The sequence below is a fragment of the Ptychodera flava genome, chromosome 13 (assembly GCF_041260155.1).
Source record: "Ptychodera flava strain L36383 chromosome 13, AS_Pfla_20210202, whole genome shotgun sequence".
Taxonomy (NCBI): domain Eukaryota; kingdom Metazoa; phylum Hemichordata; class Enteropneusta; family Ptychoderidae; genus Ptychodera; species Ptychodera flava.
Window position 1 is genome coordinate 23,613,919 of NC_091940.1, and position 27,101 is coordinate 23,641,019.

Sequence of the window (27,101 nt, forward strand, 5' to 3'; positions counted from 1 at the left end):
CCATTCTCTTATCAAATCAAGAATACATTAGGGAAAAACCATCGCGAAAATGAATCAACGGTCATGACCATTAATTCATTTTCATGTTGGTTTCATGTGTTGTGTCTAAAACCGGGAACGAATATATGCACAGTCACTCATTTATTCAGTATCTTTCAACATGTCAAACAATATAAGTAGTATCTTGTATCCAACAAAATTCATGAAAAATGCCTGACTTTGTCCCTTAAGGTTCCAAGACAAGAAATTGACCTTTTTTTAATCTAACAATGCTCTGGTTGTTAATAAGTTCAAAACCCCCTTAAATTATACATTTTCTGAAAGCCTAGATATAGGGGAACATTTTGGTGACCACAGTGTCACTAGGGTTAAATTCACCGCTCTGGAAGTTTTTCTGGCATAACAATTGTTTAAGAAGGTTTAAAACAATTCTGAGACACACTTTGGAAGATCTCTAGAACAGCTTACCCTCACATAAATTTCAGCCACATATCTCAAAGCATTGAAACAAAACATAGGGAAAACCGATCTTTGAAAGGTTATGCAAATAACAAGTTACGTGATAGTTATGTAAACAACGGAGACACTATGGTGACCAAAATGTTCCCCTAAATCTAGGCTTTCTGAAAATATGTAATTTATGGGGGTTCTAAGCTTACTAACCTCTAGAGAATTGTGAGCTTAAAAAGGTCAATTTCTTGTCTAGGAACCTTAAACAGGGGGTGGGGTGGGGGTGCTGATTGATTCTACTAGCTCCTAATGACACATTTGGAAAGCACCGATAAAATGACTGATATTTTGATTTATTATGATCGGCTATACTCAGAAATTGCTAACGTGAAAGTCTTCACCTTACAGCCATAATTGTTCCATTAAAATGCCAAATGTATATTACTTACAGGTTCAATGTTATTAAATGGCTGGAAGTAGAGCCTTGTGGAAGTCAGCATAATCCTTCCAGGATTGGTCACCAGTGGAGTTATCCTGTCCCCCATGGTTTCCATGATAATCTGTTCATACAAGGTCTCCAGCCAGCTTGTGTCAAAACTGACTCTGGCTTGCCTTGATTGAACAATAGTGGCTATCTGAAGATGAAAGATATTCAACAGATATGTGATTGTGTGTTCAGAATGCATGTTCAAAATATATTTGAAATTAAACACATCAATACACAAAGTTCCACATAACTGTTATTCTTAACAAATTTGAGTTGTTTTATATTGACCACACAATCTAGGTAAACACACCACAGAATACAAAAATGTCCAGTGATGCAATTACAAAACAGTGTAAATAATGCCTGAGATTGAAGTAGCATTATTGCTGGTTTTGGAGACATGCTCTGGATTTGTACATATCAGTTGCAAACTACATATGATCAGCTGTACCTAAAAGCATAACCTCATCTACATGTACCAGTATATAAGGTTTGATTGTGGTAGCATCTATACACATTGTAGGTATACAGTAACATCACATTGTACATCATCTGACATCAATGTTAATTCAAAACTGATCATAATGCCTCAGGACCTTCTTTGCATCATATGAATCAAGGTCAATGTTGTATCAACGATTTGCCTACAACAAGTCGCCAAAGAGGCTGTGAAAGACTCAGTGTTTCTGAACAGAATCTGGACTAACTTACCATGGATGCCTGGTCTGCTATTGGGAGAGTTGATGCTCTCATTAACTGACACATCTGTGGCACTACATCTTCACTCGTTCCATAATTCAATGAAAACAGATGTTGACTGTGTTTCTGCAAAAGAAGCCCAAGAGTTTCCTGCCATCAAATTGACTTTAGAAAGCTTTGGACTCACATTGTTAGTTTTCGGACTCATGATGAAGTACTTCCCAGATTCCAACACTGATAAACCATAAAAGGAGAACTTGTTCAGTTTTGGATTTGCATAAAGGTGAAGTACTTCCCCTGTGTTCAACAACATTAAAAATAAAATGAGCACTTCCTTATTTCTCATACATTGGCCTACACAGCGTATCAGAATCTATTCTTACCATATCAATTTGCTTACATGTACCTACATAGGGTTAGAGAGAAATTCTGCTGAACAGAAAAACAACTTTGGTTGAAAACAACAGGACACTTTCAATGTTAAAACCCTCAACTACAATGGTTTAACCAATTTGTATTATTTTTAAATACAAGACTGACCTCTACAATAAGATATGGGGGTTGGGGTGACCAAATGGCCAATCACATACACAAGCAGCTCTTGAATAACTATGGATGTCACAATGACACATCAATTTTGTATATCCATGCAGTGCCATCATACAAACCTTGATGAATTTGTATGATGCGATGATATTATCTTCCTTCATCTCTGCTCTTTGCTTGCATTCTATCATCACAATGTTGCCATGGTTACCAAGTCTATAAGAAAAACAAGGGGATTCTGCTGAAAACATCTGATGCAATATGTATCATTTCTTTGAACTTTCTCTGTTATTGTCTTTGTCTAACAAATGGTTTCCTGTGCTCTAGACAATAAAGGTTTTGGAGAGGATGTGACTGTCTTGAACAGAAATGAAAGTATACATATTTGAATGTCCTCTGTGATTGTTACAGTAGTCTACATGGTATAGAGAGATGAAGAACTTTTCAAAACATTTCTCACTGCAGTTGCAACTCCACAGAAAGCTGAGTAACATCTGCAGAATTATCATATGCCTGATTAACCAAGCAGACTGATCATGATTAACTGCCACCTAAGTACAGTAGCTTGAGAACAAAGGCCATTGGCATTGAAATACTGTTTTCAAATGACAAAAAGAACACATTTCTACAGATTTGCATTTAGTGAATCAATGGAACGCAAGTAATGACAACCAAGTTTTTAAGGGGACAAAGTCGGTCATTTTTCATGAATTTTGTTTGATATGAGATACTACCTATATTGTTTGACATGTTGAAAGATACTGAATGAATGGGTGACCATGCATATATTTGACCCTGGTTTTGGACAAATTAAATGAAACCATCACAAAAATAAATTAATGGTCATGACGATTAATTCATTTTCGCGATGGTTTCGTTTATCGTCTCTAAAACAGGGGTCTAATATATGAATGGTCACCTGTTAATTCAGTATCTTTCAACATGTCAAACAATGTTAGTAGTATCTCATATCAAACAAAATTCATGAAAATGGCCAACTTTGTCCCTTTAACAACCTTCTCTTTCTTGCAGCTTTACTTTTATTATATTATATTACACCTGACAATTGACTGCAAGCCAGTAGTAGAAAATATTTCCTACATGTTTTACAAGCTGATGTGAAACTTTTAATATTATTAATGACAGACATTTATGTTTGCTATTTTCCAAGCATAACTTTATCTCTGGCTATCTGCAAATACAGGCTGTGCTGATACGGTTTGATAAAACAGAAAAAAAAACCCCATGTGGTGATCAAATCATAGAGTATGTTGAGTCAAAGAGTGAGTAATTTGACTGTTACCTTGACAGCAGTGGTCCATTCCATTCTTCAATCTTAACACAATCTCTCAGTGGAAACTGCAGGTTGACAAAGAGAAAGCAGTTTGACAGGAAGTTTGTGATTAAAACAAGATCTGCTTTATGTCTAACTAATAAATTCAGGGACTTCAATCCCAGAAATCCTGAGTATCGGATGTATCCGTGATCACCCTAAAACATACTATCTATGGTAGTCTTTGAATTAATTTAGTCTTACAATTTTATAAAATATTTTTTGCTTAGATGTATTCAATACTTGTTTTACAACACCATAATGAGAAACATTGGCAGGTTACAGTTTAGTCCTTTTCTCCCAGGGTAGGCGTTGGGGTGGGGGTGTACAGTTAGCAATAATTAATTAAAAGAACCTTGGTAAGTTCGGTTTTTGATCAACTTGCAGATCACAGTATCTTCCACATATTCCATTTGATTTGGTATATCACCTCTATTATGGCCATCAACTGTCCAAAAGATGATACTTACTTTTAAAAAATCCCAAAATTATTCTTTACTACTAGAAAGTGTTTTTCAAATGAATTTCTCACAGTTTTAACCCTTTGAGCACCAAAGTCAATTTTTGTCGCGTTATAAAATATACCTCAGTCAATTTTTGTCAGATTTTTGCAAAAATTTTGATGAAAAACTGTGGCCAATGAAATGCTGTGTTCATTTGGTCTAAAGTTATCAGAAAGATTACAGAAAAATTCATAACAATTGGTAAAATGTTGCACTAAAATTTTGGTGGGAAAAAATACAGCACTCAAAGGGTTATTAGATGGGATAAGAGCAACTGAGACATTCCACTAAATTCAACTCAGAAGAAAATGATTACAATATTAAGAACTTCACAAATAAAATATTCACATCCTAGCTCTTGTGAATTCTATTTCTTCCTTCGCCAGAATTGTGTGAATACTAACGTTGACTGTTAAACAGCTGACATCATTGCTTTTATCAAATTTGAATATTTTCAATACTTACCTTCATGATTGGATAGGACAGATCCTGTGGATCAAACACAATTGACTTTGAGCAAGTCTTGAGTCTGCCTTTCACTTTCCTGTGACAAAGGAAGTGCAGAGGGGAAACATCAGAGGAATCTCCTCGGATGGAAAGACTCTAAAAGCGTGACGTGATGGGGGTCATCCATCACCATACTCATCATCGTTACTGCTACTTCACACAAGTTAACATTTTTTAGTCGCATCTATTTCGCCTTTTAAGCTTCTTTTAAATTGTTACACTTTTCTTACGACAAACGCGGACAAGGATATTTTGATTAATTGTGGCGTGAACAAGAAACTTGCCAACAAGACTCAGTGACACAACACATTGGGTTATGTCAAGAAGCTCACTCAAATATGCCACTACTACACAATAATACAGTCTCACTTTGACTGATCTGAAACTTGACGGCCCATCAGAATTGATTCTTAAAGCCGCACTTTTCAATCCCAGGTTCTCGCATTAGTGGAGTTCTCCTCCCAGTCAAACACCTGGCCAGTACGATGTTTGATTTCTATAATATTAATCACACAAACTGATCTCAACCTTTTGTCACATTTTGCTAATCTTGCAAACAGAGTTTATGCAAGCTTTTGATTGACGGTCGGTTCAAATCGCCAACGGTCATTGATTCCCCACCACAAACGCTTGAATTTCTTAAAAAATTGTCTTCCAGTCGCGTTAGACTTTGAATATAACCACAGAGTTCGATCGGCAGCAACTTTGCGCTGACCGCTTGGCAGTCTTTGTGCGTTTTTGCATACGGGGAAAACTAAAAACTGGCATTTTCTGGAGCGTGTGCCCGTGGTTTGCCTGTTTGTGTCCACTTACACAGTGAACGCCGCCATAGCTTTGCGTCCTTTTAAAGGGAGGCTCCGCCTTTAAGTACAGTCTGTCACAGTATGTCACAGTTCATGAATAGACCAAAAAAAATTGTCTTCAATATTTACAATGACTCAGACAAATATGCCTACAATTTAGCCAAAATGATTCTTGTTTACCATCAATTTTATGATGGATAACATAGCACAACATATCAGGGAGGTCTGACAAAAGACAGCAGTGATAAACATGGAAACAAACAAAAAGAGTTTGAAAGAATGTCTGCCATCAGAGCTGCAGAAACATTACATGTGTGTATGTGCAGGAACAAAACCTACAATCACAACCATGCATGGTACAGCATTATGGTTTGCCATGGAGTAGCCATTTTATGTAACAGTAAGCAATTAAACCTTTAAAGGTTATAAATGGCAAGCGAGGGTATTCGGTTGCAGATATAAGCCTCAGGGGTTAAATTAGCATATTTGGTGGGAAATAATCACCGAGCGAAGAGAGTTGATTATTTCATGAAAATATGCTAATTTTCACATCAGAGGTCATATATCTGCAACAAAATACCTGAGCGCACTGTTTATAACCTCATTATAAAATGCTTAAGTTAAATACAAGTGAACAATATCATTCTTTACGGCTGGAGTTGGAACGAGGATATCAAGAGCACCCAACCTCACAGAACTCTGAAAGAACATTTCAGAAAGCGTACGCAGGCACAGTTGCAAAATACAGTAACGCAATTCATCGATATTGCGATTAGACATTGAACCAAGAATTTTACTTGAAAAAAACGCTCAAAAAATTTTTAAAAATTATGTTGTTGTTACATAGCCGTGGCTGCTAATACAAACTCTTCATTTGTGGGATCATCAAGCTGCACTAGACAAAAATTTAACAATCACGATCAATCTGAAGCCACAGACTTGTTTGACATTATGGTGCGTTGAGCTCTCAAGCTAGCGTTCGAATTTTGCGCGAGCTCAAAAATATTACGCTGGCTCCAGCCAATCAGATTGCCGGATTCCAGCTAAGCATATTATAATCCAAGTTCTAACATCGCTGCTGTTGATTTCAATTGTTATCAAACTTGTGTATCATCACTTTGCAAAGCAGTTCTGACGCTCACTCTCCATTTTCCAATTCACTCTTCAGCATTTGTTTTGCAACGTTGCTGCCCAGAAACATTAGAAAATGATCTGGAAATCGAAGTAACATTTCTGGCGCATAGAAGAAATGCAATGGCCTACATAAATCAAGGCCTGCACAGTAGTACTGTATGCTCAAGGTCTTGCCGGGGCACTTAGGTTGGACGGCAAAACCAGAAACCGTCCGACCATGGATGTGAAAAATACCATGGTCCGACCCAATACCCAGGCAAACCTCGAGCTACAGTACTGCAGCTAAGTGCTACAGAGAGAATGTATTTGAAACCATTGAACTGGCGTTACACAACGTCCAACCATGGAGGTAGTAAACTACCTCCATGGTCCAACGAAAGCATGTGGTTAAACACCATATAATGATGTCGGTAACGCGGTCCATGCAGAAAATCCGAGCACCTAGCTGTAGTCTCAGATTACAGTAAGTTCCCGAGTCTCAAACTGCGGCTAGGTGCAAGGCTTTGAATGAAGCAATCGTGTGTGTAGCTGCAAAATTGTAACTCTACGGTGAGGCGGTCGGTGAGTTTTGTTTTTTGCGACCTCGCTCACCAGTAGAGCTACAATGCCGAAGGCCCTGTAGCATACAAAATAAGCGCGTCACACATGGTGCGGCATTTTCATGTAAAATCCCACATATTTACTGCATTTGGTCGTACTGATTTATCACTACTGAAGACTAAACACGATACTACACTAACCTTGTCGTTTATGGGGTTTGGTATTAGCACAGACATGTCGATCGCGTTCCATAAACATTGAGCGTGTTTCTGGGAGCCGCCATTACCGGAAGTTGGTAATGGCGGCTCCAAGAAATGTTTTTGGAACGCGATCGACGTATTTGAACAAATACCAAACTCCATACACGACAAGGTTAGTGTAGTATAGTGTTTAATCTTCAGTAGTGATAAATCAGTATGACCAAATGCAGTAAATATATGGGATTTTACATCAAAATGCCGTGCCATGTGCAGCGTGCTTATTTTGTATGCTTCAGGGCCTTCGGCATTGTAGCTCTACTGGTGAGCGAGGTCGCAAAAACCAAAACTCACCGACCGCCTCACCATAGAGCTACAATTTTGCAGCTAGACAAGTACATTTCGATCTCTTTTGTCCTCACAGCCTTACTCATTGCACAACTAACCTTCTGATTGCCTCTTCTTCTGATAACCCAGGTGGATAATAAAACACGCTAAAATCTTCGAAATAGATTTCACCAGGCTCTAGAAGCAGCAGGGAAAACCTAGGAACAGAGTTGAAATTCAAGGGATATTAAATCGGTGTACCAGACGACGCGTCGGCATCGTCAACTTTCACCACTTCCGGTATCGCATTCTTCAAGAACAAATACATATCTCTCTGGCCAGGATTGTAAAATCTTATACACCTTTTCTGTTTACGAACTCATATACGTAGTGGCTTTTCCAAAACAGATTTAAAAAGTACTGAAAGTCGATAGAAATTCCCAATATTCACCTGTCTTTCCCTGCGGCTCCTAAGCTGTGGATGAACGCCATGTTTAGGTGATGACCTGGAGGCAAAGGTCAACCATCAAAGTTCAATGATCCAAGCAGAGGAACGCCCTCAACTTTCAACAGTGCCAGAAAGGTAAGCCATTTACTCGCAGGCTACTGTATGAGGTAGTTCAGTGTAGTATCGTAGCTCGTGGTTTTGCCCGGTTATTTGGGGATGGCAAATACCAAGGCAAAACCTCGAGCTACAGCACTGCAGCTACATATTAGGCTACGTTCACAAATAACGGTGGGGGATCGCGATTAAAATCTTATTTTTCAGATCCACGGTACCCTCAAAAATTTTCAAATGCCCCCGTTTATAAGCTTATGATCAAATTTTACAACTCCCCCCAGTTATCATACAGCCGCATACTTATTAGGGATTCATGCAAAGAAAAAATAAACATGTATTGGGCAGTTTTACACGCAGATGTTCCACACTACCTGTTATTAGCAGTTTGTAGAGACATATTCCTGTAAGGAAAGTGGTTCATTTTTAAACTCATCAGTGGATTTTTTTATTAATCAGTCTAAGCCGACTTGAGTTAATCCAACTCTGGCCAGGTCAATGACACTTGCTTAAGAGCACACAAAATTACAATCATGAGAGTGTCTACAAATTTTCTACATTTTGCCAAATAATGAAAAACTGATCATGAGCACAGTGACCTACCAATATTTTTTTTTTCAAAAGTACGAGACATATATGACTAAGATGCTGCTCAAAATTGACAATACTGGAAGATTAAAATATTACATAAAATGAACCTTTGAATCTCTAAAATTTGGGGTGAAATAATGGCAAAATTGGTAGAAATAAATAATTCCATTCAGTTACACATTTTTTTCATTTAAATTAGTGTCCTTACTGTTTACTATTTTGTGTTATTTTACGATTACAACGTGAAAATTTAGAAAATCAAGCATGGCCCATCTTTTTCCGTAAGGCCAGAGAAAAAAAATCTTGTTCATCGGATGTTTGGACCAAGGTTCGGGAGCGGCGAGCGAATTTTTTTAGGCCAAAGGTAACTGCGGTCCCTTGGACTTTTTTGCCGGGATGCAGACAAGGCAAAATAATCTTTTCCCTTTTAGGCTAACCAGTAATATCTCAGACAAGATACACTGACACTGGTTATTGAATTCAACACTATATTTCTCAACAATAAAAAGGGAATTACATATACGGTCGGTGTTTGCACAGCATATTCTGAGTATTTCAACATGCTCTCTCAATAAAACTGATATGCACAGCAAATCATTGCCAAAATCAAAGAAAAAATTCTAAATCGGGCAAAGTAGATAAAAATAATATCGTCTAACATCTAAGTTAGAGTCTAATATTAGACAAGTGGGGAAGTTGCCAATGCCTGACATGCTGTTTTATCGGATAATATTGGATAAAATCAAAAATATCGTCTCCCATCTATAAGTTAGAATCTAATATCAGGAGGGTCGGGAAATGGACCATGCCCGACATGCTGTTTTAAGGGTCATTGTAAACGTTGACGTCGAAGACACACAAGTGAAAGTAGTCACCTTGTTCTGAGATCAGGCTTACACTATTTCTTCGACATCCATACAAACACGTCTAACAAAAATCATAGAAAACCTTGTTTATGCTAAACAAGCTTATTTTAATACTTACAATAATGCAAAATTTACAGAAGAGTTAAAATCAATGTTGATTTGCAAAACTTAAAGAAATCTTACATCATGATCATGACATTACTCGGCAATCAGATGTGGAGCTTTTCCTGCTTCTCCATTTTATTCACAGACTAGTGAAAGCCACTATTCTCTACTGCGCTAATTCGTCACGGTGAATATTAACTCAAAACTCCTGAAATAAACGTGTTCAGCACACAAACTCACTGAAACTCTTATTTATAACAGTACTCGACAGTTCATATGAAATGGGGGATTAACATACAGGTCAAATTACCGTACTACATGAGAATTACTCGAGACAGCTCCATTTCGATTCTTCAGTTTCAGCATATCAGCCATCGGCCACGTCCCAACCCTTCTAATATTAGATTCTAATTTAGATGTAGACGATATTACCGATTTTATCCGATATTATCCGATAAACACCATGTCGGGCATTGGCCACTGCCCCACCCGTCTAATGTTAGACTCTAACTTAAATGTTAGACGATATTATCGATTTTATCCGATATTATCCGATAAAACAGCATAGAGGCAGCAACATCCATGTTTGAGGTGGGGGTGGGGGGGGGCTTGAGGCTGTGGCCAAGGTCGTGGAGATTGTGTCACCGGAAGATCCCGTTTCATCGTGGAACTGCCAATAGCCCAATGGGTGAACCTCGCCATCTCCCTCAACAGGTTCCTTGTCGTGGCCTCCAGGCCCACCAGAAGCATCGTCGTTGGTTGGTACGCCAACACAACCACAGACCGAGTAGCCGGCATCCAAAACTCCCTGACTGCTGCTGTTTTGAAGGACAAGGCCAAGTGGAAGAAAACAATGGGCCACCCCTTGCCCTGCGTACCGTGCTTGTGAGTTCCCGGCGTAATAGCTCCCTGTGGTGGGAGGCCGTACAACGCCGGGAACACACAGCACGGTACACAGGCGTTTGGCACATTGCTGGGATAATAATCGTATTGATTATGTAGAATGTCTATCTATATACGACTTGATTATTCAATAAAAGAATCACCGTACGTGATATTATTGTAGGCGTATAGTCCTACATGTTTACTGGCATTATCACTATAGGGAAAAATTGCGAGACTAGAGCGAGAAAATGACGCTTTCTCGCAATAAGTGAGAATCTGTTCTTATTCTCACTGCTGTCGGTGAAGAAAATTTTACTCTCCACTGGAGATTGGTGAGAAATGCACTCCTTGGCGAGAATTAAGTGTGAGAATAAATTCTCACCGGTGAAAATATATAGATCTCACACCCCCAAGGACCTGGGATCAGACTTCTCACACGAGTTGGGGGATATTTTGTCTCACACGAGCCGCAGGCGAGTGTGAGACAAAATATCCCCAACGAGTGTGAGAAATCTGATCCCAGGTCCTTGATGTGTGAGATTCTTTTTCTCACATGACCACAAAATGCGTTACATTCATATTGGACACGTACAATATTATCAAAAATCGTGACAACTCTGTCGTCTCCTGCTGTACTTTGACCTGCTTACTTTGTAGTTCTAGTCCGTGTGTTACTCGTCGTGCCATTGGATAACATTTTGCGCGTGGAACGAAACAGACTGCTTATCATCCAATCAGAGGTCGTGTAATATTTACTGCAGAGTGTGGGACGGTTTCTGAGAATAGGGGATCGATTTATCCCACACTCTCGATCCCGCACTCCCAGCAGCCAGGAATGTGAGAATGGAAATTCTCACCAAGTACAGTGAGAATTGAAATTCACTGGCGAGAATCATCAAGACTCGCCGTTCATTGGTGAGAATCAGCAAGACTCCCCATTCATTGTCAAGAATCAGAATCACCGTTTTATTCTTACGAGTACAAGTTACATTTCGACAAAGATTTTAACAGAAGGGCCCGCTGTCGAAAGCATAGGGTGACGCCTACGTGTCCGTCCCTAGGGGTAGATAGGTGTTTCGTTGTATTGCTTTAAGATATACAACGAAAGCGTCAGCAAGGTATAACAGGAGCCTCCTGTTATACCTTCATGATGCGTTCGTTGTTGACTTTGTCAAATTTAGGGACTGGTCAGTTTCTTAGGCCTGGGGGGACGGTGGATTATTTTTTGCCGACGTCAAAAAGTGGCTGACCCCCCCCCATTCCAAATTTTGAAAACAGGGTGACCCCCCTATTCCAAATTTCGAAAACAGGGTGACCCCTCCCGCACGCGACAACTGTAAAAAAAGGTGGACACAAATTATATATATATATATATATATATATATATATATATAATATATATATATATATTATATTTTACATACATTTATATTTTAACAGTCATTCTGTGTTTTAAAGAAATTGTTGACATGTCAGTTGTAAGATAGGAATTTTAAAACGTCAATCTTAAAGTTTGAATACAGTACATTTTGAATGAGCTGTGAATGTATTTCACACTTTCTATTCTTAACCAGATGTCCTGAACTGTTGTACAGAAATGGATGTCAATCATTAATATCAAAGAGGAAAAAGCAGTAAATCAAAAATTTTGATGGGTGTTAAGACTTGCCAGCCATCCAATCAAATCTCCCGAGGAGCCATAGAGAGGCATTTTAGCCAAATCTGATGTGTGCAGTATCTGAGATGACTTTTCTTGTAACACTGAAACAAGAAAAGCACAGCTAATTATGACAAAAACTGCCTTTTTAACTGTTATTTTTAACTGTTAACTTTTCTGTTCTCTGTATGAGAATTCAGTATGAGAAAGCAACATGCACAAATATTTCACAATATATATTTGATAAAGTGACTTATTTTAGAGACAGAAAAATGACAAGATATCTTTTGTTGTCATTGATGCAACTGTTTTCCTTTGTGTCTCAGGTTTTCTGTAGAATGATGCTTTTTTATGACCAAAATAACAGTTAAAAAGGCAGTTTTTGTCATAATTAGCTGTGCTTTTATGGTTTCAATGTTACAAGAAAAGTCATCTCAGACACTGCACACATCAGATTTAGCTAAAATGCCTCTCTATGGCTCCTCAGGAGATTTAATTGGATGGCTTGCAAGTCTTAACACCCATCAAAATTTTTGATTTACTGCTTTTTCCTCTTTGATATTAATGATTGACATCCATTTCTGTTCAGGACATCTGGTTATAAGCATAGAAAATGTGAAATACATTCACAACTCATTCAAAATGTACTGTATTCAAACTTCAAGATTGACACTTTGAAATTCCTATCTTACAACTGACATGTCAACAATTTCATTAAACCACAGAATGACTGTTAAAATATAAATGTATGTAAAATATAATATATATATATATATATATATATATATATATAATATATATATATATATATATATTATGTCACCCTTTTGTTTTACAGTTGTCGCGTGCGGGGGGGGGGTTCACCCTGTTTTCGAAATTTGGGATAGTGGGGTCACCCTGTTTTCAAAATTTGGAATAAGGAGGGTCAGCCACTTTTTGACGTCGGCAAAAAATAATCCACCCCCCCCCCGGGCCGAAGAAACTGACCAGTCCCTTAAGGCAAAAGATTTAGGTTGTCATGATTTCTACTTACCCAACCCCTCTGTTGTGAAAAACTGTTCTCTAAAATTGACTTAAAGTTTCAACCTAACTTTCAATAACAATTTGGGAGACAACCTATTTAATAACATTCTCCAATTGACAATACATTGGGTCTAGGTCAGTGTCAAACGCTCATGTCACCGTATGTACATTTTTTGAGGACTTTGACAGAATACAAACTATTTAGAATAGCGCATAGTGTCATCAATAACAACTAGAAGCTTCAGGTCAAATAACCTTTGAATAACGATTTGAGAGATGCTAACCTATTGTTATTCGTAGTTTCCTCATAGCCTATAATGCATAGTGAATCAACATTTTCAGTGAAATTCCAAAATGAAATTTCTTGCACATACACATGCAATTGTAACCACCTTAGTCTAATAAAGTACATTAATGTCAATGATCAAACGTCTATAAATACACAAATTTAGCTAGTTGTGTATTGTAAAAAATATTAATAGTTTCCTCATAGACTACAATGTAAAGTGGATCAACTATTATAGCGCTGACTTCGATCGTCTTACGAGCAGGATACCAGAGATCGACCAGAGTAGTGGCTTGTGGATGGCAATTATGAATCTTTATTTCTTCGATAAAGATGCTTACAGAAGAGCCCGCTAATGATAAAAGGCTGCTCTATCAACTTAACACCTAACTATATAATTCCTTAACTTAATTATTGATGGAAATTCGATTCAACCCATTACAATAATTCAAGGTAAAACTTAATTAAACAAACAACTCTAAAAACAATCAGCGGGTAATGAATTACAAATCTTAATCAGTGAAACTGTTTCATAAGTTACTCTTCCGGAGAAACTCTCGTAAATTAATTAGACACTGGCGAAAACAACATATATTATTAGAAACGTCTACCCTTAAACTTTCAACTTGTTTATGCAAACATCCGTTTATGATGACATCATCTTATGCTGACATCTGCTCAATAACTTTGTGGTTGTTCAAACAATTAAGAGTATGTGTAAATTAAATGGCACTTACAGCAAAAAAACAGGATGGTTGGACAGTCTCATATACATAACGTTTACTTTTTTGTACGTGACACGCAAGTTTTGTAGATAACATCGTAGATAAAAAGAACCGACTCATTTGAGTGTCTGGATAGAACACACAAGGGAATTGCTAAATTACTTTGTGAGTTGATAGTAAGGACTGAAGTTAATTAGGACAGCCCTCTGGCTAAACAAACCATAATGCAATGTATGCGTACGGATGCCAATCTGTTTTTATAGACACACAAGGATAAACAGTTGAGTAGAGTGTTACATGATTAGTATTTCACTCAAATGAGTCGGTTCTTTTTATCTACAATGATATCTACAAAACTTGTGTGGGCCATACAAAAAGGTAAACGTAATGTATACGAGACTGTCCAACCATCCTGTTTTTTGCTGTATGTGCTAAGTTATCATCAACTTTGTGTTGTTTGTCACAGTCTCCAATTAACACATAACTGTTCGAATTCATAAAGTCAGGTTACGTGAAATTCACAAAGTCGGTTCACGTAAACTGTTATACGTACTGAACTTTGTACCACACTGAAAGTTTTCTGAGAAGCAAATTTCCTCCGTAACACAACATTTTCGGCGAAATTCCAAAATAAAATTTCTTGTACAAACATGCACATGTAACCACCCGGGTACCCTCTTCTAATCAAGTACAATGATGTCAATTATTCAGGGTCATATCCACAAATATTGCAAGTTTAAGATTGGGAAAATATTCACAGTTTTGTCATAGACTCCCATGTATTGTGGATCAACATTTTTGGCGAAATTCCAAAATTAAATTTCTTGCACACTTGTGCACCTGTAAACACCACAAGCTAATCAAGTACACTTATACCACTTATTAAACGTCTACAGATGAACAGATATAGCTAGTTTCATATTGGAAAATGCGCGTTCATAGTTTTCTCATAGACTGCAATGTATAGTGAATTAACATTATCGATTCAACCCCCTCCCCCTCCAGAGGTGTTTGTGAATGCAGCCGAACTGTCCGAATTTCTAAAGTTGGCATTCGTAAAGTGTATTAACTTTTATTTGTAGCAGTTTTAACAAACGTTTTCTGAGAAGCAAATCGCTAGCGTAGCATTAGACATTCAGTATTTCGACAGAGTGCACTTAGTCGGTAGCAACGAGTAAAAAGACATTATATCATTAACCTCCTGTATCATACATGCTATGCAAGTATCGCCATGTCCCATCGACCAGAGAGTATTGATACGAAACTCTATTTTATCATGTTAAAATGTGAATCATAGTTTCACTATAACCGGAACTACTTGCAGCTGCGTGTGCGCGTTGGTATGTTCAAATACATTAAACGACAGAGCGAACAGAACATAAGTTCGGACATGCGAAAGGAGGGATACATTCGTCTATCACCATGGTCACCAGGTCACAGCTGAGTAAAAATTCATAGACGATAATCGTCATTTTACCACTAAATGCCTTCAGGAGAACAGAGTCTGAGACTTAAATGTAAAGCCGTGCAAATACCTTCAACGTCCGATTTCTTATCGTCTTATTTCCAAGCTTGCCACTAAACAGATGTGATGACCACATATCTTGTCAGGTGACAAATTTTGACTTAAATATTAGCCTACACCTGACCCGATTTTCTTATGCAGCGCAGCCAGTGTTGGAAATGGAGCATGGGACAAAATGGAGCATGGGACCAGACTATGCCATGGTTGAGCGCCCTCTATCAACTTTCGCAATGCAGTAGTGCGGATAATATCAAGCCACAAGGCGTGTTTCCAGTAAAGGCAAACCCCTAAATTCTAATAAAGAAAATTGTCCAAAGTACTCGAGCAAAATCCGGCATGGAGATATTTTAAACTTTAAGTAAGGGCATATGCTGAGAGCTACATGGGCGATTTTAAAAACTTCTAGGCCTAATTCAGAAGAGTTGTAAACGCGTGGAAGACTGCCAATCAATGGAAACCTTTAACCCTTTCCTGTTAAAATCCAGTCAAAATATAGCAGATACGTAAGGACGAAGTGTTCAGTAGAGACTCAGTCTGTATTATATCGACCAACTTCAAACTTAAGAATAGCCGTTTGAAGCCCCAGTAAAATTAAACTGTGTTCTTCGTGCAAAAACTAGAGAGTAAACTGTTCTGGACGAGACGAGACGAAGAATTTTGTGAGGTAAGGAAATTTGGCACTTCCACTCTTCAGATAGCTTGCCCTAGAGTCGAGTAAAATATGTAATGGATTTGTTGCTAGGTCTTTTATTTGGAGAGCTCTTCCGGAATTTCGTATGCTGTACTCAGAGAGGCAATGTTAAACCCATTTTCACCAACGGCAATGATTTTTATTAAATATGTGCCAGGCGGTACATTAAAGGCTACGTCATGCACAATAGTAATTGAATAGTGGTGTTGACATTTAATTGTTTCCAGGTACTTGCCATCGAGAAACACTTTTGCGTATCCACATTTGTCTGGCTCAAGGGTCATTGTTGTGATCGCGATAATGCTCTTGAGGTCTCGGTACGGAGGGATGCTGATCTCAAATTCTATGAAGGCGCCTGGTTTCAAGGTATGCCAAACCTGTTTTAGATCGCCGCGGTAGTCCCCTCTCACCTTGGTAAACTTCGTCCATCCGGACTTGTCTTGAGGGATAAGAGTCCCCTCTGTCGGCCGGTATTCCGATCCCATGAGGGACCAACACCGAGGATGAGTTATAGCAGTCGTGTTGAAGAGAATTGGGGGTAGATCTTTTTGGTGCAGTTTGCCATCGTCGTATTTTGTAAAATTAGGTTTGTTATCTTCTATGAGAGCGTGTTTCATGCTCTTGTTTAAGTCCCCTTCTAAACTTTTAATAGTGTTGATCAGAACCTCTTTGACTAATTCAGTCAGAAAAATTGCAACCATGTCATGATATGCTGATCCGGGGTGGCTTTCAATGTGGCTACTGAAAAGATTACCTGCTTTGTCTTGTTTTACTAATTTACATACGACGTCTCGCATACTGATACACGGGACGTCATAGTATGGGCTCAGCTGCAGGCTACCATTTACTTCATTCTCAAGGCACGTGTTGTAAAGCCTGTCCTCTCCACCAGCGAGAAAGTTAATGTAAATCAACTGTGGTTGGTTCGACAAGTCTGCAAGAACCATTCTCGTCAACCTTTCCTGTCCTAAGAATCCGTGTGGGTTGCATTTGTCATTGTGAGCAAATTCCCAGAAAAGTAGATCCACATCGTGTACATTGCAATGAGTTTGAAAGCAGTATCCATAGTAATAGCTGTTTGTCGCACCGATGGCACCATTGGCTAATGTAACTTCAGTGCCCAGCATCTTTTCCAAATAGTGTGCAAAGGTTGTTGCATATATTCCCTTAGTACCATCAACTCCAACACCTACAGAAATTGAGCCACCTAAAACACCTATAGCAAAAGTTCTGTTCATCAAGAGCACTTCTTTGAATTTTTGAATTAATCTCTCGACCGATGATTGGTGTCTCAATGCTAACTGAATCATACCTTCTCTTATTCCAAGTTCTTCCTTTCTACGTTCCAGCAATTCCTCGATATCCTTGATTCTGGTTTTGATGTCGACCGATGTCTCTTTCATCGACTTTCGCACAGCGGCTACATTATCCTCAAATTGTTCTGAGCTAGATGATGCACTGTCGACTACCTCTTCAACTTGTTTCCTTTCCACTTGTTTGGGGGTGGGAACATTGCCGACTCGAATTGAGTTATCTTGTTTTGGTAGGACGATGCTGTAGTAAGCGGTATAAATTAGAATTATGCTAACAGCTCCAAGTATATATGGTATCCCTATTCGTTTACTTGACATGTTGTTGCTATGCCGTTAAAAATTATTTAATGATTTTTTTCCTCGGAGATGTTTCCGGTTGGATTGCTAGCATCAATCAGATGATGCTGGTTCAATAACTCGTGATGTTGTGTCTGAAAAATCAAAACATAAAAATAGTCAGAGCTTTTTGTGGCATAATTTCAAAGCTCTTTTTATAAAGAAGGAGTGTCCCGCATTTAAACGCAAGGGAGCCTGAGAGGGTGGGCCGGAGTAAATTGGGGTACCTTCATATCAAATGTGACCCTCCTCTGATGCGCCATTCTAAAGTATGACCCCCTCCCCCCGATGCACCTGTCTAAAATGTGAACCCCTGCTTCCCCGCTCAAAACTCAAAAGTCAGAAAAGTGTGTATAATCTCAATAAGTTGGCTGATTTTGTGATATTAATAGTAGAGATAAAAGGGCCTTTTGCTATAACTTTTGGTCATACTTTTAGTTTTATTGTCGTTTGTATCAAACGCTGTTCCTGTCCCTCTCCCTACAGCATGTTCGTTTTCCTCTTGTGAACAAAGCAAATACACGTGTCATGACAATTTTATTGTTGACAAATTAATTCAAGTCCCGACTTGATTTCAACTGTCATAAATATTAATCCCGACTGAACACTGATACAAGCACAGATTTGGCTAGTATTGTAAAAACTTAGTATTCATAGTTTTCTTATAGACTGCCATGTATAGTAAATCAACATTTTTTGTGAAATTCCAAAATCAAATTTCCTGTACAGGTATGGACTTGTAATTTCCCTATTCTAACCTAGTACTTTTATATCAATTATCAAACGTCTCTAAATACACAGACATTGCTAGTTTTTTATCGGAAAAATTCTTCGTTTTCTCATAGACTACCATGTATAATAGATAGACTGTATAATTTTCGACATTCAAAAATTAAATTTCTTGTTCACATATGCACTTATTATCACCGTTTTCTAATCAAGTGAATTTATGTCAAATATCCAATGTCTAAAAATACACAGATATTGCCAGTCGTATATTGGCAAAATTGTTAATAGTTTTCTCATAGATCCCAATTTATAGAAGAGCCACATATTAGGTGGTCTAGGGTTTCTCTGTCGTCTTTTGGCATTCGCCCATACGCCATCTAGCCTCGAGATCTACTTTTAACGCCGCAGTATGCAAAACACCTATTTAAATGTGAATAGGCAGCAGCATAGACCATGATGTCACTGGTGTCCCCTTGAAATCAATTACTCAAAATAGTCCTCTCATGAGTGACCTATGATTAAAATGGTTTTGCTCATTAACATTAACTGTGCCCAATTATGGCACTCGTTCTCTAGCTAGTTTTTTAGTAATTACAGTGTATCTCAGCCCCGAACATGTCACACGTGTGACAATAGCCAAGTTGACTATTTCAACGCGCGTAAAACGTTTTAAAACTGAAGTCCGAAAGCGACAATAAGCACAAGATGAACAGTGACTTATTTTTCAGGCCAATAATCCAAAAGTTACTTGTCCTTGGCAACCAACCTCTCTGATTGTGAATTTTTCCATTCTAAAATGACTGTCAAGAAGAAGTTGGAGCGAATCTGACATCGAGAGTGTCAGTTTTCAAAACACATAGCAAATTGAACTCTACTGAGACTGCGCATAAGCAGCGACAAGACCAACTAGATCATTAACACAGACAACTCCTTTGTGTAGTGTAATTGTTAATACAAACTTTATAGCGGTTAGGGATGATATAAGCGAAATACAAACATGACAAAGAACCACATTATTTTTTCAGCAGCTACAAAAATTATAACTATAATTATAACTACTAAAGAAATTTTCTTTCTTTGCATAAGTGAACGGTTCAGTTAATCAGACATGAACTGAAAATGTTCACGTGTTTCATTATATATTGGAATTGTGTGTAAATTTAACTTTCGCCACATGTTTGCAAATTCATTGAAAGTGTTATGATCAACACCATGAACAATATTCACCACTGATTAATTCTAAAGGTCATAGCATACAAATATGTAATTAGCTGAAATAAAAATACCAATTGATTGCTGTCATTGTATCACCACTTTATATAGCAATAACCTTTGGCCAAGTCCTTCAAGCTATATATGCCAAACTGTTAAAACTCATGAGATATGCAAATTATACATTAGCTGACATGAAATACGAAATGACTTTCAATATTGTTTTAACCTGGTATCATCAATATATATCTCTGATTTGGATAGGTCATTAAATATACAAATTAGGAATTCACTGAAATAAAATGCTTAATGACTTTTAAGAAAGTTGTATCATAGTATCTTCAATATATGTAGCAAGTCTGGTCAAGTTTGGTCTAATCAGTTCAGATATATTCCTAATTAGGAAAGTTCATTAATTATGCAAATTAGTAATTGGCTGAAGTAACAATGCTTAATGGCTTTCAATAATGTTAAATCATAGTATCTTCAATATACAGATCACGTTTCGTCAATTTTTCATCAAATCAATTCAAATATATATCCCTAATTAGTAAAGGTTCACTAAATATGCAAATTAGCAATTATCTTTCATGTCATCCCTAAAAATCTTTCACGACTCATATATGTTGGTGTGATCAACATTTTGCAGCAAATCTCATCAAATTGTGTGCGGTCGTTCTCAATGTATATCCATTTTTTCTAAAATCATTTATTATGCAAATGAGCAAAAAGTAAGCAAGCCACACCAACCAAAAACTAATCAGTTCTTGCCATTTGCAAAGTGAATGTATGTACCAGCTTTGATTGTGATCTGGTGGGCCGTTTTTGACATATCGGGTGTTCAGACAGACGGACACACACGCGCGCGCGCGCGCGCGCGCACTCACACACGCACACACTCACTCAAACACAAACACACTGACACACACACAGACATCGCTGCGACATCAGTTTGTGGCTATACTACGTGTAAAATGGTACCAAACAACTTGTACCTTACAGTAAAAAAAATTCGTGTGTGCTAAACATTGAATTGAAACTCAAGAGACAAGCGCTGTAAACAGTAGTGCGAACTTTGAAACAGTAGAGTGCAGAACAAGCTGTACAGTAGAGCAGAGAACATAAAATTGTAGAGAAAATTTTAACTGTAGAGCGACATTTGAAATTGTAGAGTGGAAAACGTATCGTGGCAAAGAAATTTTAAAGTACAGCGTAATTTGAGACAGTAGAACGCAGAACAATATCTATAGGCAGAAGAAATGTAAATTGTATGAAGAATTGGCCCTATCGGCCACGGTTGAATAAACTCGGTATGACATAACAAGATTCAAGTTTGATATTATATATTATTGCCTGAATACATGGGTTTAGGTGCCCGAGAGCAGATGACAATTTGCCCGACGCCAGGAGGGCAAATTGTCTCCTGCTGCGAGGGCACATAAACCCATGTATTCAGGCAATAATATTTTTATTACATGCCTCTTCACAGTTAATCCTACATGACATTTAGTGACAAGCAGGGCATTTTCAAAGAATTTTACCATTATCGACCGGCATCAGACAGATTTTAACGAAAGTCAAAATAGCAGTGCGCACATGGATATTTTACATCTAGCGTTAAGCGTCAACTTTGACGTCGAAAACATCGAAAGGTTTCACTGGCCCGGGTAACCATGGAAACCGGTCAGTACATCGTTCACCGGCCCGCTAACATCCCGGATGTTCCTATTCAAATCAATGCACTGATTTGCATTCACCTCGAGGCATGTAATAATATTCTTGTACTTAGCTACCCAAAATATCCTTGTTCCTCAGAGCTCTCCAAATAAATTGCATCGTAGGCGGAGAATTAACGGCAGCCATTTTGTTTGTTAACTTTATTTACTATCAAATTGTTAATACATTGTTCGGGAACATTTAAAAACTGACGACGTTTATTGTGTATATCTCGAAGATTACTGTAAAATATCAAGGCTGATATTTTACGGTAAACGTTACCAGGATGGAGGGATATGGGGCTGGGTATATGATAAAATATGGCCGCTTGGCAGCCGTTTTGCTTTTAGCAGGCCGACGGTGTCTGACATGCCAAGGCCAATTTCATTTAAAGGTATACTGTCACCTGTTCCCTTTTTGCCACAGTTACAATGGGAAGAGAAAATCTAAAAAATCACAGATTTTAAGCAGGTGGCCGCTTTTTAAAAAAGCGCCCTCACATGGGCATTTTGAATAGCAAGCAAAGCCCTCGACCATATATGTGCACATTTAGATAACAGGTGACTGTATACCTTTAACCGTGGCACAAACATCTTGGCACAATCACTATAAAAGAACGACATAATGTCCGAATAACCATAGAATAGCATACCAATGATAATATACTCGAACTGAAAGTAATTTGAAAATTAAAATACAATGAAAATGAAAATCAGAAGTAAAGATAACTGACAAAGATAAAATTAATTTAAATCAGAGCAAATAGCAAAATGGAAATAGAAACGAAAATGAAGTATCATTTAGCCAACAGTTATCAACACCAAAACGAAAGTGAATTTGATTTTGAAAGCGAAAATGTGTTTAACTTTCAAACGACAATCACTTTGCAAAGAAAATCACCATTGAAATAAAAGTAAATGAAATGAATCTGATAATAAAGCCATAATGGAAATGCAATTTAATTTAAACATAAAAATGACAGCTACAAGATCTCAATTTTCAAAATTGTAAGGTACATTTTTAAAATGATTTCATATTGGTTTCTGTACTGAAGTTGCTCCATCTCAATTAAAACTATGTGAAATCAAAGAGATAAACGAAAAGAGAAAGGAGAATAAAGAAAAGCCCGAACCGAAACATTACACTTCAAGTAAAAAATTGGGCTAAACCTTTGAATCATAGTTAACAAAATTTCCAACACGAACGTGCATGAGGTGCAGATAAAGTTGAGTGTCTGGACACAATGATTTGGAGACAGAGCAAGGCATTGCGGCAAGATAATGAGAATGACAACAGTGCATCACATTTAATGATCCTGTCTTTGGTATGTGCCTGGCTTAAGTTTGTAACTTAAACAAGTCTTGAAATAGGTTGCTATAGGTATTCAAACGGGAGAACAATACCTTTGTTGTACTTTAGTGATCTCATCTGCTCGCAATATTGGCATGGTCTATAACAATAATCACATGTTCAGTCAGCACATTGAATACACTTTCGAATCAATCTACAGCCATCTCCATCTCGTCGGATTATATCTATCTGACGCTACCTCAATAATGTATGTAGCATACCGAACCTTAGTGTACACTAGTTTTTAAGACAAACTTTACTATTGTAATTCACTTCTACATAACTTCCAGATAACAGAACAGGCCTGTTACAACGAATAATTTATAACTAAAAAAATAAATTACTTAACTAATTATGATCAATAGATTAATTAAAATCATTTCAAACAGTTTGATTACAAGTGGCTATAGCTAGGCTTCGCATGACCTATCGTTTCGCGGTACAAAGGCATTTTACAAGGATTACGAGAGTGAGCCAAGAGTATTTGAGGCCGTTACCTTCGCCTCGTTGGCACTCTGTGGACTTTACGATGGCGAGAAAATGTGAAAAAGAAACTTCCAGCAGTGAACATCTTTTCTTTCTTTATACTGATTGAACTTGCGCATTTTAAGGACAATAGTCCGGCAAGTAGTACGTTTAATTGTCAAGCAATTACATGAACGGCAATGTGGGTATTTGGTAGCGGATATGTACGTCAGACCTCTCAGGCGAAATCCATTTCTTAAAGTGTGCAATGGCAGCATTTGTTCATCTGCAATTATACAATTGGACAATTATCGACGGCTGATTTATAATTGCTTTTATAGTTTCTTTCATTTGTATTTTCTACTTCAGGTCTAAAACGTTTTGCAGTAACCTAGGTAAGTTGTTGCAAACTTGACCGCGACGACCCCCCCCCCCCCCCACACACACACCCACAACTCGAGTTAAATGCAGCCTGTGTATTCATATACGCTACCATAATAAATCACTCACACCTAATGAAAGCAATAAATACATAGCTGAACCGGGCATCAGATAGCTTCTGGGATAATTTTTCTGTCAGCACATTTGCCCATCAAGGCCAGAGAATTCAATAATTTATCGTACAGATACCAATTCACAACATCGCGTACCTACTCACCTTGCAAAATTCGAGTTCCAATTTTCCGTCACCGTATCTATTTGTGTAGATCACAGTTGTATACTGAGGTGGCAACTAGAACGTTCTGTAAAGAAATATCTCGCAGCCAATAAAATGAAATGGTGGAGTAATTTTGCCTGGCCATAGTAATATTATTCATCCTCTTTTTTTCTAACCATAACCAGATGACCCCTCTGCTAATCACTTTCTATTCCGTCAATAGCGAAGCGATTATAATCCGTGACAAAACAGGAATTTGGAAACAGATTTTTTGTGGATTTTCATGCTAAGATAAAATCTGTCGCATATTGAAATATACCCTATTTCCTTTTGTCCATTTCAAATATCAATTTATCATTTCGAAATAAGCATTATGGTGCTATTGCGAATCCGTGACAAAACGCGGCCAATCTGTTTACCACAACGAAATTGTAATAAAGAAATTTGAAGATAATTTTTGTTGATTTTTCTTGTAAGCTAAATCTATTGAATATTGAAATATACTCGTATTTCTATTTCTATTTCTAATATAAGCGTATGATTTCGAAATAAGCATAATGTTATGTCCGGATAGCAGATTGCGGCCAACGCGAAGCCTTGTTTACTCACCAGCCCTACGTAAATTGAAAATAGGAAATACAGGCTATTTCCTATTTCCAATTTGGTGCAGACATGCGCAATGGCATGCTGCGTCGCTAACTCAGACGTCAGAAAGACGGTGCGTCGCACGGTAATTGTTACACTGTAACACAGCCCCTGGGAGTGACTGCTCGACTGTGACTGTATATTACATTCATCGAATCATCAGCTTGGAAGTGGATTCGTATTAGGTGCCAGATTTGCTCTTCACAAAGGGGTTATAAACCTGATTTTGGTACTCTAATGGAAATTTGGATACCCAAGCGTGTTCTCAAAATCATGGAAAAGCGGGAGTTTTTTGTTCATCATCTAGGCCCGTGAAAACACGTACTTTTTGCAAAGGTTTATCCATGAAAGGATTAGAATAACACTTTGAAATCTGGTAAACAATGTTCTTTAATACACGTACAACCATTTCAGCGCTGAGGTGAAAATGTGACTATTTTAATAAGGGCATCATCATGAACACTCTTTTCCCAAAGTTGTCATATGTTGCCCCAGACTGTAATAGTGGTCGCCAGCTGTCAGACAATTACAAAGATTACACTGATGTGTCAAGACGATGTCATTGGTCATTCACATGGTTGTAACTGTATCTGCAATTATTTCGCTGTCTCTTTATTAATTAGGTACTTTTTTGCTGATTCTTATTTCTCCTGTATTTCGCACTTTATAAGGGTGTCTTCTTTTCTTGAAAACCCCAGATCAAAGTAAGGAGTGTTTTGAAATTTTGCGTATCAAGCATAGGTACCAGCTTTTCCTGTGAGTGCCAAGACCGTGTTCCGGGTTTACAAAAGAGCATCGGGTATGCCAAAATGGTCTGCCATGTACGAGTCAATAAATCTATCAAACCAAACAAATGCCTGGGAGAGATGTTTTCTTCTTGCTACAATTTGTCAAAGCGCCCACCTGTTATCAGGGCCTTTTTGGGACAGGGCAAACAAAACTTAGACTATCGACAGTCCCTTGTGCCTTTTCTTTTCTATTATTGATATTGTCTCTCGTAACATACGGGGTTGGGGTGAGGCCCGGGACTGGGGCCGCAAGCGTAGCGCCGAAGGCGCGAGTCAGGAATGCCCCCAGTGGTGTCACTGTCGGGGGAAATGGGTATCCATGCATGGTCCTAAAATCACGGGGAGCGGAGTGTCTTTATTCCCTATCACGGGTCCGTGAAATCGAGAAAAAGGCGTTAAAAATTGTACTTTACCAAAAACCTGGCTTAAGAAAGGTTTTAAATATATGGTTCTTGTTTCTTTTTTGCGACCGCCCGCCCTGCCCGAGTTTTCCTCTGGAGATGAGAAACAAAAAAATAAAAGTGTCACCTTAAGTTTGTTGAGACTGTCGGCAGTCGTTTGCGCCATTTCGTCGTTGCAGTTCCGCTGGATTCGACTGAGTCAGTCTTCGGTATTTGCAGGCATTCCCCCGGTGGCGTCACTCTCAGAGAGCATGGGCAGCCTGCTCATTCTACAAATTTCAAAATACCCCAATCTTTGATTTTTCAACAAAAACTACCCCCTTATTTTGAGAAATACGGGAGAAAATACGACCAAAATTACCCCTTACTTACAAAATCCAGGAGAGGGAGACGTAATGTTAGAGTAAGGTCAATGCTGAATTATTGTTTTCACATATATTAACACATCAGAGTCTGAAAGAAACTGTCAACTTTGGAACAGGAATGTCAACCCATAAAATTCATTAGATTTCGAATTACCAGATCAAAGCATAGAAAACGCACAATGAAACTTTTGGTGAAGTTTGAGTGTCTGATAGGTATTTCCTGGGATATTTAAAACCTTTCTTAAGCCAGGTTTTGGTAAGTACAATTTTTAACGCCTTTTTCTCGATTTCACGGACCCGTGATAGGGAATAAAAACACTCCGCTCCCCGTGATTTTAGGACCATGCATGGATACCCATTTCCCCCGACAGTGACACCACCGGGGGCATTCCTGACTCGCGCCTTCGGCGCTACGCTTGCGGCCCCAGTCCCGGGCCCCACCCCAACCCGTATGTACGAGAGACAATATCAATAATAGAAAAGAAAAGGCACAAGGGACTGTCGATAGTCTAAGTTTTGTTTGCCCCGTCCCAACCAGGCCCTGACAACAGGTGGGCGCTTTGACAAATTGTACCAAGAAGAAAACATCTCTCCCAGGCATTTGTTTGGTTTGATAGATTTATTGACTCGTACATGGCAGACCATTTTGGCATACGCGATGCTCTTTTATAAACCCGGAACACG

General features: G+C 38.2%; 1 protein-coding gene across 2 annotated transcripts in view; it reads right to left on the bottom strand.

Moving 5' to 3' along the window:
• LOC139147882 (protein FAN-like) overlaps positions 1–8,040 on the bottom strand; it is a 30,662-nt gene extending 22,622 nt beyond the window's left edge. The window contains exons 1-7 of one of the 2 annotated variants that reach the window (XM_070719095.1): positions 7,978–8,040; positions 7,646–7,744; positions 4,484–4,562; positions 3,486–3,541; positions 2,305–2,398; positions 1,649–1,762; positions 900–1,085 (exon numbers count right to left, since the gene is read on the bottom strand). In XM_070719095.1, the coding sequence (XP_070575196.1) occupies positions 900–1,085; positions 1,649–1,762; positions 2,305–2,398; positions 3,486–3,541; positions 4,484–4,562; positions 7,646–7,744; positions 7,978–8,018 (669 nt within the window). In that variant the 5' untranslated portion in view covers positions 8,019–8,040. The remainder of the gene's footprint in view (positions 1–899; positions 1,086–1,648; positions 1,763–2,304; positions 2,399–3,485; positions 3,542–4,483; positions 4,563–7,645; positions 7,745–7,977) is intronic. The other variant, XM_070719096.1, reaches the window with a different exon arrangement.
• Between the last annotated feature and the right edge of the window lie 19,061 nt (positions 8,041–27,101).